The following is a 14539-nucleotide window of genomic DNA, read 5'->3' as shown; positions in this document are numbered from 1 at the left end:
TCTGGATCATTGGCACGGGGGGAGCCAATATGCATATATCAGGCCATTTTGGAGCGCTCGGTCAGCGTGCACAATTCTGCCGTGAGGATCGCGTTTAGTACTCCGTTCTGGACTGGGGTTCGCGCAGTGGCTGCGCCAGGTGCTCAGTTCGTCAGCACGTGTTGCGGGAGAACTCCGCGGCTCTTGGCGATATATTGTGGTGTTGACAGGCGCAGCGTAGGGTGAGTTGGTCGTGTGCGTTGTGCTGCTGATGTTGTTGTGCAGCTGGACTATTCTCGGGGTGAAGAAATAGGTCACGTGCGCCAGGCTACTAACTTACTAAGCACTCCAAGCTTCCATCATCTATTCTACACGGCTATGCAACAGCTCAACCAGATACAACCATGTCGCTAATCAACTCACTACTCGGTTCTCTCTCTCCAAGAAGCTCTCCTAGACTCCGCAGCCCTTCAGAAGCATCACATGAACTTCCTTTCTACTCTCCTCCGCGCTCGCCAAATATTCCATCAGCGTTCCCTCCGCCGCCTATAGCTTCCAGTATATATGTATCCGCCTCACCTCCTGCGCCAAAGGACAGAGTTCCCGATGATCTGCTGGCCGTCCAACGGAAAGCAAGATACATCGAAGAACAGCTTCAACACCTTCTGGATTCCCAGGCAGAGGGTCTCATGGCAGCTGGATTAGGCGGCGGCCCCCCAGATGACCAAATATCAAATGGCAGCAGCACTCCCACAGTCAACAGTATGCGACGAGATATGGCCAGCCCGGACCAACGTCCAGCTCGTCGGAAAGTAAGCCTCACTATGGCTAGGCGTGGCATCTACAAAAGGGTTCAACAAATGGCTGCAGTCAAGGAAGAGGAGGCCTATCTCCTCGATGCTGATATGGCGAAGAACAAAGCTGTTTTAGAGCGGCTAAATCGGTGGGAGAGCAAGCAAAGGGGCATCGAGCAGCGTATCAAGAGTATCGAGAATGATCAAGCTGGGTCAAGGGCTCAAACTCTCCAGGCCGAAGCCAAAACTCTCGAAACTGAGATTAAACAGACGGAAGAGAAGCTGTGGGCGATGAAAGCTCGGCATCGAAAGATACTAGCCGAGCTGTCTGAGACAGAGAACTCTGTCGAGGCAAAGCTCTCCTCGTACAAGACGTCTTTGTCCCTGTTGGAAGCCGATGTCGCCAAGTTTCTTGCCAGACCTCCTTCCGATGCCAACCACTCCTCCAGGACTTCGGCATTCTACTCGCTTCCGGCTAAGCGCCGTACTTTAGCAATGGCACGAGACCATTGGGAAGAAGAGCGTACGCGACTGGAGGAGAATTGGCAAGAGGTGGATATGGATAGGGAGGCGTTAGAAGAAGGCGCCATCTTGTGGCAAGATGTGTTCAAGCGCATAACCGACTTTGAGGCTCACCTCCAAGAGGAAATGCAGGGCCTAGGAAGGGGCCGTACGAGCAGCAGAGACTCGCCTGACACGGCTAACACAGGCTTAAAAGCCCTCATTACACAGATGGACGCCACGGTACTCTACATTGAATCCAAGCTAAAGCTTGCCGAAGAGAAGAACTGGAAGCTATTGATTTGCTGTATTGGAGCCGAACTCGAAGCCTTCCAGCAAGGTCGGACAATCCTAAAGAGGGTTCTGTCTCAAGCCTCGCCGCCGAATCTTCAAAATGATTCAGATTCGGAAACATCGGGGCAAGAACTCGTAGACCTGGGCGTACATGGACAAAACCAATCATCCCAGCTACCTGCGCGATCTTCCACGTCCAGACCTCAGCAGTACTTCGACGCGAGCGACGACGACCCTGATCCGGAACTCTTGATTTCACATCAAGACACAGATACTGACTAAGTACTACTCTTACTGCAGGCAGTTTTTGAGGCGTCATAATGGAGCTGTTGTAGCACTAGGCGCGTCTTCCTACCTTTTACTGTCAGGATCCTTTCATGTATCAATTGTGGCTCTTAAAGCGTATACCCCGTCCTTCAATACATGCTTGTGGGCTTTGGATCGCAGTGTAGAAATTGTGTTACTACTATCAAATGGCCACAATATCTAGGAATAAGCTCCCGTAACATTACTTAGCGCGCTTCATATTGGCCTACAAGTGAACGAGACTATGTATCTGAACTCGAAACTGAGCTCTATGGTCTTTATACTCGTATTTGACGCGTAAACACGCATCTCTCAAGAAGGTGGGTAAAACGCCAAGACCGCGGGGATTTGGAGCTGGATCCCCACTGCATCTCTAACCATGGTACCTTAACTACTTGGGCAACCCTTGCGAAGAACGAAATCCCGTCAACTCCTACACGACCAGCCATGATATGACAGTATCCTCCTGGGTCTCGCAGACCCAAAGATGGCCGTCCCTGAGCCAGCCTTCACCTTCACAATCCCCTCCATCCACGACGACACGCCGCTCGACTGCAGAATCTACCACCCTGCAGCACTCCTCGACGCGCCCGCCGCAGGTTCGCATAGGTGGACCAAGAGCGGAACGGTGATAGCGCATCCGTACGCTCCTTTAGGCGGTAGCTACGACGACCATGTTGTCGGCATGGTGGCCGACGAGCTGTTGAAGGAGGGGTTTGTGGTGGGCACGTTCAACTTTAGGTACCTATTCCCGAAGGGTCTATACAATCACAAGACATACTAACGAATATACAGAGGAGCTCATCACTCAAAAGGCCGCACGAGCTGGACCGGGAAACCCGAACTCGACGACTACATCTCCTTCGCCGGCTTCCTAATCCACTACCTCGACCTCCTCCAGCTCCAGTCACCCCCTCCCGTTTCCAAACCCACAATGCCCTCTGCATCTAGATCTCCTATATCGCCCGAGAAACTCCCGTCCAAACCAAAAGAAAACCTCCCGGAGAAAGCCCTCATCCTCCTCGCCGGCTACTCCTACGGCTCCCTAATAACCAAACACCTCCCCCCCACCGCCCAACTCCTCTCCCTCTTCTCCCGCCCCACCCCCGGCTCCGCCGCCGCAGAGATCCTCCTCCGCGCCCACACCCTCGCCGCCCAGTTCAACCGCGAGCTCGCCGCCGCCCACCAGTCCGCGAAAAAGCACAGCCACGAGCCGCACCCGGTGAAAATGGGCGGCGAAGAAACACCCCCCGACCTGCGGCGCTCGAGCCGCGAAGTGCGCCGCTCCTCCGAGCACGCGCGGAGCTTCGAGCTGCCGCACGGCATGCGCTCGCTGTCCCTGCGGCGGAAGCGGGGCGCGTCGCAGCAGTCGCAGGAGAACGGGCTAGCAGTGATCGAGTCGCGCGTTTCCGCGTCCACTGCCCCCTCTCCTGCGCCCAACCTCAAACAACGCGAGAGCGAGAACGACGCGCGCCCGGCGACGAGCACGGCGTATCTGCTTATCTCGCCGGTTCCACCGCCGCTGTCGACGCTCATGATCCCGGGTATTGGGCATAAGTTCTGGAATAAGCATAAGGAGCACCAGGGCGAGACGATTGTGCAGCGGCCTACGCTGGCGCTGTTTGGCGATGCGGATGGGTTTGTAGCGGTGCGGAAGTATCGGCAGTGGGCGGCGAAGCTAGCGGCGGAGCCGGGGTCGCGGTTCGAGTACGGGGAGGTTGGCGGCGCGGGGCATTTTTGGCATGAGGAGGGGGTGGAGGGGAAGCTGAGAGAGAACGTGCAGAGGTGGGTTGGGGGGTTGGGGCGGGATTAGAGGTTAGAAAAAGGATGGGATGTGAAGGTAGGATAGATACATCGCAAACTTCTAAGAAGAAAGCCAGGCCAAGAGTAAAACATGCAATGCAACATTCCAAAAGAAAAACCGGGTCAAGAGTAAAAGGCTGTTTTTCGTTACTGCATGTTGTAGTGTCGCATATCCTGTGCTGTGTCAAATAACCCCCAGCATATCCCGATCAACTGACCCTTCGCTCGCTATGCAACCTACCCAACCCAATGTCATTCCCAAACTCATAAAGTATGCATAATAACCTCCTATCCTACAATAAAATACCTTCTAGCCGTATCAAGCACCTAGCACCCCTCGCCCTTGATAACTTCAACGCCATCTCAAGCACACAGCCCAACACTGAGAAGACAGCGGAGTTAAGGACTCAACAGATGCTCTAGCGTGGTCCAAGTCGCTGGAGAGGATATAGGCGCCGTTGTAGTAACCCCAAAAGTACCCTCCGCGACCAGCTCATCGACCTCCGACGCCGGGATCGTCGTGTCCCCAATCGACATATCCTCGGGATCGTACTCAGCAACCAACCCACGGACGAGATCCGCAGGGAAATGTACCTGCTCGAAGTACCACAATGTCAGCTTCAGCCACTCTAGATATTCTTGGGCAACTGGAAATGGACTGGACGGGGGGAGTGGATCGGGCGAGTGCTCAGAAATTCACCCAATCCATCCACGCTTCCAGGAAGCGGAGCTTCCCGTCCTGCATCACCATAGCCATAAACTCGTCTTCGCTAATCAAACCCTCGCCTTTGCGCTCCTGGATCTCCTTCTCCACGGCGTCGAGGTTCGCGAGGCGTGCAAGGTAGCACGGCGAAGATGGCTTGGAGGCCATGCGGCGGAGCGCGAGTGTGATATCGAAGACCAGGCGCGAGTTTGGCGGCGGTTGGAAGGGGTGAGGGTGTGCGTCGAGTCCGAGAGTGTAGGGGTTGAAGCTGAAGCTGAAGAGGGCCGGGCTGAGCTTTGAAGTTTCGTGCGGAGAAATACTCAGGGGTGCGGAGAGAAACTCTGCGGAGGTGGGTAAGGGGTCTGGGAGCTGGTAGTATTCTGCACTGTTTGAGTCGTTGATGATGAAAGAGCTTGGGAAGAAAAAGATCGGGCCTTTGTCCATTTGATAGATGAATTCGGTGTTGTCATCTGTGTCTGAGCTGGCCGCATCGTCGTCCGGGGTCGTGTACTGAGACAACTGAGACAATGGAGTCAGAGGGCTTTCCGTAAAGCTCGGGAGAGGTGACCCGGGTCTGATTGTGGTGGTATCGATGTCAGCTAAGCTGTTGGGGCGAAATTGAGGCAAGGTGGGATCTTGATACGGCTGCTCATTGTTGGTGCGGATCTGAAGCTGCCTCGGAGCTCGTTCAGGTTCTAGGCTGTTAGGGCGGAATTGAGGCATTGTAATATCTCGATAATTTAGCTGTGCAGAAGCGGAGACGTTGCCATCAGGCCGCTCAGCAGGCGTAGACGAGACGTTCTTAACTTCTAGCTTGGAAAGGTTCGGGCCGCCATTCGTATTCTCTACGTCCTTTCCGACGCGGTTGGATTGCTCATTCTTAATCCATCCGCATTCAGCGAACATGTCGAGGAGCGTTGTACTAAGCTCGTGTAGGAACTGGATCCGCCAAAGTTTGGCATTCCAAAGCTGCTGCGAAGTCGGCCGGTATTTATGCTCATGTGACTGCACGCCATCAACCAGTTGAGCCTCAACACTCGAAACGATCTTTCGCAATTCCGCTTCAGCCGTAGCGTGAGTATGCTTTCCATCTTTCAACTCTTGAAGGAAGGTTGTGCAGCCATTGGCGACAATCAGCTCCACCATACGCCTGCTATATCCGTGTGAACTAAGTATGCAAATGGTCTCGTTGACATTCATCTGGGTCTCCCTTGCGAACGTAGCAGTGATGGCGTCCAATTCCGACCTACGATCACGTCGTTCTTGTTTGGTGTCATAGGCGTCCATGGCGAGGTCCTCTTTGTCAAGGAACAAGGGGTTGAGCATCTCGTTGAAAGCCTGTTGAGTTATCTGGTATAGAAGCTCCTTCCCAAGGTCCTTCTCGGGTTCTGGAATTTCGTAGCCACCCCATCGTTCGCCAAACGGGCGCGATGATGTCGAAGCATTAGAGCGAGTCTCCACATCTACATCATCTTGGAAGCGAACTCTAGACGACGAGCGTGAATCTCTTGGAAAATTGGTCCCATTTGACTCTGGGTGGCCATTGGGACTGGCCTCGATGGGCTCGTCCACTTCGCTGAGCTCTTCACTTCTAGAGTGACCTTCCGGTTCGTTAAGGCCCTCCTCTTCATCGACATAAAATCGTCTCCGTCGCCATCTTTCTGTGACCGGGTCCTGGCGCTGCTCCTCCGGTGAGTCGGATAGATGCCGATTGATCGGATCCCTAGATTGAGATGAGGATGTGGCAATGCCCAAGACATCCTCTCGAGGTGCAGTGTCGTCAGTGTCATCAAGGACAGCTCCATGGAACGGGTCTCTCAAGTCTCCGAATTGATCTGGTAGTTTCTCATGAAGTCGTCGAGAGCGCGCGGTTGTTGCCGAGCTCTGCGTATCTTGCGTAAATTTCGAGGCCAAAGGCTGACTAGAATGAATAACATCTAGTGCCCCGGCGACAGACAGTTCGTCCGTGATTTCTGCAATATAGTTACGAGTACCTTCTTTCTCGATTGCATAGTACGCCCTGAAGAGTCTCAGGACATCTTTCCTCGATATGTAGCCATCCCCATCTATATCGTAGCCGTTGAAGACGATTCTTAGCTTGACCTCAGGCTTGGAAGAGTGCATTCCGTCCAGACCTTTGACGAATTCTTCATATCCGATCTTCCCATCATTATTGGAGTCGTAGTATGCAAACACCCGGTCGTATATAAGGTTTGGAGCCGAAGTAAAAGTTGAGTAGCGGGGGATGAAGGCTTGATTAAAGGAGCGCCGGTCAATAGCCCACCCGACAATGCTCGGATCTTCCCTCCACTCAGTGTCTGCGAGACAAGTGAATTGGTCCCACAGGGCTTCTATTTCCTCGGCCTCGATGTTGGTCTCGGAAACAAGGCGCCTCTTAAGCACTGAATCTATCGACGGGGACATCATGTTAGGCCTGCCTGGGTATACTGGGGCTTGTTTGGGCAGTCCGAGATAGGGAGCAGGAATTCTGATCTTGTAGAATATATGGGTTTTGTTGTGGTTGTTGGTTGCCTCGCAGTCAGAGCATAGGTCGAAATCAGCGCAATTGGCACACCGCCAGCGTATCCCCCGGATTGGCTTAGCATCGCACTGATCACAGCTCACGCCCCGATGCTTGACTCCTTCTTGCCGCGCTCTCTCCTCGGCGATGTGGTATAGAGTCTTTCGAAGAGTTTGGCCATCACCTAAGATCTGGTCCTCGCCAGATTCGTGTGAGGTATGCCATGATACTTCTGTACCAGCGATGCTCTCCCTGTCATCGACTTCCTGAGCCCGATCAGCCATCTCACGAGCAATGTCGTGCCGCCTAAAAGCCTGCGGTATAAGGCTAGCATCAAGACCCATACTCTGCAGCGCAATGTCGAAGCTCCGCCTCTCTTCCGGCAGCATTGTCTGATCAGGAAATACACGGTGTAGGAGGCGTATGATGAAGGTCTCGTAGAAGGATTCAATTGCAGCGGCAACCTGGTCGGAACTAAGCTCTGGTCCGGCATTGTGGCGGAGCTCTGCCACGGAAGGAAGCGTGCCATTCAGGGCGACCATAGACCCAAGGAAGTGAATGGATCCTAAATGCGGAACGGCGTCGTGGATGATGCGTTGGAGCTCCTGGACATTTGTGTAGTCGGGACGTGTTGCTCGGCGCTGCACCCGGCGGCGAGGTGGGCGTCGCACTGCATTGCTTCTGTGCAGTCCGCCGGCAGGAGGAGTTTGAAGAGCGCCGTAAAGGTATGAGACTGCGGCGGCTGCAAGAAGGCCCGTCACGGCGAGGATCACTGGGCGATGGCGGGACAGCGAGAGTGTAGAGATGGCCATGGGAGCTAGACTCAAATCAGCGTGTGCTGGACAGGCCTCGTGGTGGGTGGTGTTGAGGGTGCCGAGAGCGAGCTTAAAGCTCCAAGTGTTGCTCCCTACCGGACGGGCATGTTGGAGGAAGGCAGAACAGTAAAGGATGGAGTCGCGCCTGAAGGATGAGGAAACACGGGGATACTTCGGAGTGGACCCCTGTCAGCCCTACCTTTGTACGGGTGAAGCATGACACGCCAAGTGCCCCACATAATCACATTCACCGATTCACTCGTTGGACACCCGGCAAACTCTTGCTGGCATACTGTGAATTGCTGTAGCTACCAAGTCACGAGCTATCGATACAGTGGATTACTGCCATTTGATCCTTCACCAGGGCAGGCCATTGCCTCGACCACTAAACGCTATCCTTACCACGACGAGTGGCCTCCATCAATCTTCATGTCGCTTGCAGTCTATCAACCCACAGTTAGCTCTCGGTACATCATGCCACTGTCGAGTCACACTTACCATAAAGCTACTGGCATCGCTCATCAAGAACACGGCGGCTCCCCTGTATTCCTCCGGTGAAGAGAGGCGTCCGAGCATGTTCTGCTTTGGCCACTCCTCCTTGCGCTCGGGGTACTGTTTGAAGAGCTCCTCCACCATCGCCGTTACAATGTACCCTGGTGAGATGGTGTTCACACGTATGCCGTGCACGCCCCACTCAGAAGCAAGATTTCGTGAAAGCTGCAACACTCCGGCCTTGCTGGAATTGTACGCAGCGCAGATGAGTCCCTTGATTGGTCTGTCAGACTTGCTTTCCTTTGCTTCCGATGCTATAGATACATACCCTGTTAGCTACGTGTGCGCTCATAGACGCAATGAAGGCGATGCTCCCGCTTTGCTTAAGCTTGATCATGTTCTTTGCGACAGCTTGAGCCGTCATAAAGGCGCCTGTGCAATTGACCTGATACATCCTGTTTGCATCTTCTGCCGTATACTCCAGCGCTGGCGTCTCTTGCTGGATGCCTGCAGCAGCGACCAGTCCGTCGAGGCGGCCATGCTTCTCAGCTATGGCATCAACGACTTTATTCAAGTCTGGTACATCACGCACATCTATTTGACGGTAGTGAAAAGAAGTGCCGAGTTCCTTTTCTGCGCGTTTCGCAATCGTGTGAAAGTCCGGAGAAGGCTCTGGTAGCCTGTCGAGAGCATACACTGGGAGGCGTTAGCTATTTGGTCCATGCATCGACTACCGCGTGGGTAAATCGGTACCAGTAGCTCCCGCTTCAAGAAGTGCTTGTGCTTGTACAAGACCAAGTCCTCGAGCTGCACCAGTGACAACGATGACCTTGTCTATCAAATTGAACTCGGGAAGCCGCTTCTTCGTGCCTAGGAATGCCGTTACGCTTGATGCAAGATCCGTAGGCGGCGCGGCTAGCGGAGAGGAAGTATCTTTCTTGGTGGTAGTGGCGAAGCTTCGAGAAGAAATGACGGCGCTTGGCTGGTAAATCACCTTTCTGGCCACGCGAGCACGTAGTATACGCCGCCAAGAACAAGGCAGAAGACGCATTGGTGATGCCATGACCATATTGTTGGCCTTCGGAAAGAACTAGAAGCAGCTGAAAATAGAGGCCGCGAACTCCAATGGAAGGGATATACAGCTATTAAACCACAACAAGCAAAGACTGAGCAATGGCGTGCAGAAAATCGGAAAGACTGACCAGGAATGTGTCAAATTGAGGGAAGAGAGGGCAGAGCGAGGAAGGAAAGATGAAGAGCAGGTCGGGGGCAAGTAGGCCGACGACAAACGACGGCTCAAACCAAGGCCACAAAGGGACAAACGACCTTGAGAAGCATTGGCGATGAAGCTCCCCAGCCCACGACCAACCGCCACCATTAATGCGGGGTGCGGATGTCCTGAACAGGCAACCCGGGACTTTAGTGAAAGAAGGTCCAGCTTAGAGCTCCATGGGCATTCATGATTACTTGGCCATTCCTGTTTTGCTGCCACGACATGACTCGACGGTGAGTGTGGCCTTGGTCACGGTAAGCCGGGGTGCTTGAACGAGGACGGGGCTTGAGCCGGCAGCTGCCCGTGTGCAATTCACATTGTAGACAATTACGAAGCGCAGGACGGCATGAAAAGAAGCCTGGGAAGCGGTGCTGGCACGGCACGGCACGAACGGATGAAGATGAAGATGTACAATTATATTCCTTGAGAGTGCGTTCGTTAGAGGGAATATAGACCTAGCTAACGTCGGAATGAGCCGACTTAATATTCATCTCAACTGAATTGTCCACATTGAAGAGCGAGCTGATCAGGTGGTTGAAACAGAAAAAGCAGTGGAACATGGACATGAGGAGTGAAGGAGGTCTGGATGAAACGATGTCGGAGGATTTGGGTCAAGAGGTTTGATCCGATCCGGGGATCCGGCTAGTGTCCGTGAAACTGCAGGAGGCCTGAGAATACGCCAGCACCCTCAACCTCACAGCCGTGAGGCTGTCTGCAGCAAACTCGCGTTCGTAAGGCCATCTGCAGCAGACTCTCGTTCGTGAAAGTCGGCAGCATGCATGCCGATGCTATTAGCGATGTTGATCGCTCTGGTTACAGGGTCCCCACTTTCTATTCCTCTCTGAACATGCTTTTTTTGCAAAGTGGGTTTATTTCTAATCCCGAAGCTGCATTAGTGGACGCCATTCAATTCATCGATAGGCCTTATCATGGGCCATGTATCTTCCCCTCTTCTGGAGACCTCCACAAGACAGAGGACACAGGCTGCACAAGTTTGTCACTCCTGATGAAGAAACAACAGTCTGACAAGCCACAATTCTAGAGCCTCAATAACGGTCTCTAGTTTCATGCACACCTCAAGTTATCCCAGCCCAATCATTCACCAAGGTTCCCCCCATCCGTCCGGTGATCTAGGCCCTTCGAGCTTGTTCAGAAATGTCTACGTCCAGTTTCAGCTCTCTATTTTCTTCCATAACAGACCTTTTCCATGGTTTTTACTCCCGTCTTCATTCCAGTCTAGTATCTCCTTCTCTATTGCCTTTACCACGACCACGTGCAATTGCCGGTCCGACGTGGCAGGAGATTGCAAAGGCGGCTCAGGATCACCGCGATGCTTCCATCGCCGCACTGGAACCGCCTCTGCCAACAATTCCGTGGGAGATACCTCAGGATGTGTCTCAAATACCGAAGCGGATATTCTCCAAAGAAATCATTGCCATCACAGAGGCTGCCCCGGAGGTTCTAGTTGCTAAGCTAGCGAGCGGGGACCTAACTTCCGTACAGGTCACAACGGCATTTCTCAGAAGAGCAGGTTTGGCTCAGAAGCTGGTATGACACCATTTCAGGTCGGAAGTGATAATGGAATGAGGCTCACGATATATTATTAGACAAACTGCGTTACCGAGTTGTTATCCACAGCTGCTCTAGCCCGTGCGAAGTATCTTGATGAGTATCTTTCCACGAACAAAAAGCCAATTGGTCCACTCCATGGCCTTCCAATATCCGTAAAAGAGCACATCGGAATGGAAGGTCTCACCCTCAATGCTGGTTTCATCTCTTGGCATAACCAAACGGCCGTTTCAAACGCTCACATCCTGGATATATTACTGGCTGCAGGAGCAGTGCTGTACGTTCGTACTACGCAGCCTCAAAGTAAGTTCTATCCGGTTGGTTGTTGCCGTGATGTTTGCTAATACGCTGAAGCTCTGATGCATTTGGAGACTTCCTCCAACTTCTATGGCGCAACTGTGAACCCCTTCAACCGACTTCTGACGTCTGGTGGCTCTTCCGGTGGCGAAGGTGCTCTTATTGGTCTTCGTGGAAGCTGCTTAGGTATTGGTACCGACATTGGCGGTTCCATCCGTTCACCTGCGGCGAACTGCGGTGTTTATGGTCTACGCCCAACCAGCTATCGGCTGCCTAATGAAGGATTCAGCGCAACCATGCTCGGACAGGAACATATTGTTCCAGTCGTCGGCCCTCTGAGCACGAGCCTCGGCGGTGTTAAACTATTCATGAAGACACTCATTGACGCGAAACCATGGCTTCGCGAACCAAGTCTGCTACCAATTCCCTGGAACACAGAATTCCAGTTACCTTCTACCGCTACCGGTGGTAAGAAGCTCAAGATCGCAGTCCTCAGTGACGATGGCATCGTCAAACCACACCCTCCAATTCTGCGCGCCATTTCTACAGTCGTCGACAAGCTCAAAGCCATTCCAGACATCGAAGTCGTCAGTTGGACTCCTTACGCTCACGATGAAGCTTGGACCATCATATCGTCCCTCTACTTCTGCGACGGAGGAGCGGAAGAGTCGGCTGCTATCAACGCGTCTGGTGAGCCATGGCGTCCGTTGTCCCGGTTCATCCTGACCGATAATCCCAACATGAAGCGCCACTCTGTGCGTGAGCTCTGGGAATGGACCGTCAAGCGTGAAGCATACAAGGCCAAGTATGCCAAGCTGTGGGGGGACGTAGACGTGATCCTATGTCCTGCTGGACCCGGGGCGGCACCTCCTTTGGACTGTGCGAGGTACTGGGGATACACATCGCAGTGGAACCTGCTCGATTATCCAGCTCTTGTATTTCCGGTCACGAAAGTGGATCCAGAGGTTGACTTGATCGAGGAAGGGTATCAGCCAAGGAATGAGGATGACAAGTATAACCATGACCTTTGTAAGTTCTCTCAATGGCATCAATGTTTAATCGAGCTGGTACTCACAAACTTGTTTGCAGATAAACCGTCAACGTATGCAAATGCTCCAGTCAGTCTGCAGCTCATTGGTCGAAGGTATGAGGACGAGAAAGTAGTGGAGGCAATGGAATACATCAAAGAGAAGATCGGTCTGCCTTTTGCTAGCTTCGTGTGAGAAGGCATGAATATTCTAGAAAGCTCAAGGCTGCAGTGAATGAGAGAGCGATTGTAGGCCATAGCTTTTTTCAGCTTCGTCTGAGAAGGGATACATATCTCCGAAAGCTCAAGGTCGCAGTGAATGGGAGAGTGATTGTAAGCCGTAGCTCAACTCAGCTTCATCTCCGGGGAGTTCACATGGGAGCATCCCTCTCTTTATCAATAGAACAAGACATGCAGGCGCTCACATCCAATCATCGATTTCTCCGTGAAGACTACCCCAACGAGGCTGCGGTAAAAGAAAAAGACCCCCACCTAGCACCGCCACTATGGTAAAATTCCCAGACGCCAGGTTTATCTAGCCTCACCCCATGCGTACACAGCAACACCATGACTCGGCTCCCCAATCCGGCCATCCTCCGCTTCCAACCCGTTCCTAAGCACCTCCCCACCCCTGAGCCATCCGGTCAAACTAAAATCACATCTACCCACTAGCTCTAGCTCGCAATTCTCCAACCTCGGATCCCACATCTGCCCTCTCCCCAATCCAGAAATACCTCAGCCCCCACCTCACCTCCCAACCCGATGCAGGCAAAATTATGTCCCCAGATGTTTCAGCCTTGCGATTAGCTCAATCGTCTCCAACGGCCTGGTGGGGCCAGGGACCCGCAACACGAGCATGACGCAGGCGCGGTGGACAAAGCGGCTAGATTCGTACCGGTCGGTAAGGCTTGACGGGCGTGAATGCAACCGTTCAGCCTCGTTGGAAGGGCGAAGCTGCAATTCCGGTCATGGGAGGCGGTGTTGGCTGCGCCACTCTTTTATGTGCCTGAGCCGAGGGTTCTGAGGCCTAGGAGAGAAGGCTAGGAGGCGGATAGGTAGGTAGGATGGTGGTTGCGCGAGTACTTGAAGGTTGCGGTGCCGTGGGTTGGGGCGAGCTGGGTGTAGAGGAAAGCGTTTATTCTCATTTTCTGTATATCATAAGGTACCATGTCGAAAGTATCCTGGAAGAGGGTGACTGCCTTTCTCGGTCGTCTCTTTTGTCTGAAGCCTCAGCCGAGGGATGGTGGTTGAGTTTGATGTGTGAAGGCTGTATAGGGTTCCCGATGAAGGTAATTATACCGTCTCTATCTCTCGAACTCGAAATACGCCAACTAACCTCATGAAGATAACTCCAGCAACTGAGTTTAGCCGTCCATCGAAGTCCAAATCCCTACGGAAGGCGGCTTTTCACTCCCTCCAAAAATGTCACGTGCCTCTTACCTGATATAAGCGACATCTGATTGGTCAGATGCAAGTCAGATGGTTATCCCGAATGGAGCGTAAAGCACCACGTTAAAACGGAAGGAGCATGAGAGTCTTACAGATCACCAATCACTCCCCCAGGCTACTCGAGAGAGATAGGTCACCTGGCACGTGTCGAACAGAAGCCCCGTTGCTAGGCGGTTTCAGCTCGCCCGTACCTATACCCCGCCACCCCTCACCGTCTCTCACAACCACAACACTTCACCACCAAGACACATCCAAACGTCCGAACAGTTCCCCACAAAGTCAACTACTCAAGTCAAAGGCAACATGTCTACCAGTATCACAACCCCTGTCAACAGCCATAACTCTTCCTGCCCGAAGTGCGGCGCGTCCATCAGCGGTGACAACAAGGCCTGCGGCTCTTGTGGTGCTGTGAGTACTCTCTACACACAGAAGCCTCATACTCTGCCATAACTTGAACTAACACCATCTACAGACCTGCCCCGTCTAGACAAGCTCTAATAGCTCGCCGATGCATCCCTGCTAACGCCAACGAACGAATATGACGGACTTTGAGCGGTGATACTAGTTGCTGACTTATGAGCGGGCCGATGGAGTCTTGATGGGATGTTTTGCTCGAGAAGCGGCATGCAGCGATACCAATACATTCAATATACGTTCTTTCGAGACAAGCTAGACCCTTGCGGAGATGGGACTCTGCAAAACCCCTGCTGAGCGTA

General features: G+C 53.0%; 5 protein-coding genes across 5 annotated transcripts; 3 read left to right on the top strand and 2 right to left on the bottom strand.

Annotated features, from left to right (window-relative positions):
• Positions 1–383: 383 nt before the first annotated feature.
• Positions 384–2086, top strand: BDZ99DRAFT_506158 (uncharacterized protein; the record flags this gene model as incomplete). The annotated part of the gene is made up of 1 exon (XM_033724157.1): positions 384–2086. The coding sequence occupies one exon, from the start codon at positions 384–386 to the stop codon at positions 1848–1850; it is 1467 nt and encodes a 488-aa protein (XP_033581742.1). The 3' UTR covers positions 1851–2086.
• Positions 2087–2279: 193 nt separating this feature from the next.
• Positions 2280–4026, top strand: BDZ99DRAFT_184501 (uncharacterized protein). The gene is made up of 2 exons (XM_033713079.1): positions 2280–2615; positions 2670–4026. Exons 1-2 carry the CDS (start codon positions 2362–2364, stop codon positions 3685–3687), a joined length of 1272 nt encoding a protein of 423 aa, XP_033581741.1. The 5' UTR covers positions 2280–2361; the 3' UTR covers positions 3688–4026.
• Positions 4027–4365: 339 nt separating this feature from the next.
• BDZ99DRAFT_377553 (uncharacterized protein) lies at positions 4366–7245 on the bottom strand (the record flags this gene model as incomplete). Its single annotated transcript, XM_033715075.1, has 2 exons — positions 4366–5046; positions 5230–7245. The coding sequence occupies 2 exons, from the start codon at positions 7243–7245 to the stop codon at positions 4366–4368; spliced, it is 2697 nt and encodes an 898-aa protein (XP_033581740.1).
• An 869-nt stretch (positions 7246–8114) lies between these two features.
• Positions 8115–9259, bottom strand: BDZ99DRAFT_377676 (NAD(P)-binding protein; the record flags this gene model as incomplete). The annotated part of the gene is made up of 4 exons (XM_033715080.1): positions 8115–8159; positions 8215–8481; positions 8537–8904; positions 8962–9259. The coding sequence occupies 4 exons, from the start codon at positions 9257–9259 to the stop codon at positions 8115–8117; spliced, it is 978 nt and encodes a 325-aa protein (XP_033581739.1).
• Positions 9260–10418: 1159 nt separating this feature from the next.
• On the top strand, positions 10419–12799 carry BDZ99DRAFT_566717 (amidase). The gene is made up of 4 exons (XM_033727617.1): positions 10419–11029; positions 11089–11353; positions 11405–12376; positions 12437–12799. Exons 1-4 carry the CDS (start codon positions 10637–10639, stop codon positions 12568–12570), a joined length of 1764 nt encoding a protein of 587 aa, XP_033581738.1. The 5' UTR covers positions 10419–10636; the 3' UTR covers positions 12571–12799.
• The last annotated feature ends 1740 nt before the right edge of the window (positions 12800–14539 follow it).

The sequence above is a fragment of the Mytilinidion resinicola genome (assembly GCF_010093595.1).
Source record: "Mytilinidion resinicola strain CBS 304.34 unplaced genomic scaffold BDZ99scaffold_3, whole genome shotgun sequence".
Taxonomy (NCBI): domain Eukaryota; kingdom Fungi; phylum Ascomycota; class Dothideomycetes; order Mytilinidiales; family Mytilinidiaceae; genus Mytilinidion; species Mytilinidion resinicola.
Note: the sequence above shows the minus strand (reverse complement) of the source record. Positions and strands in the feature narration are given on the sequence as shown.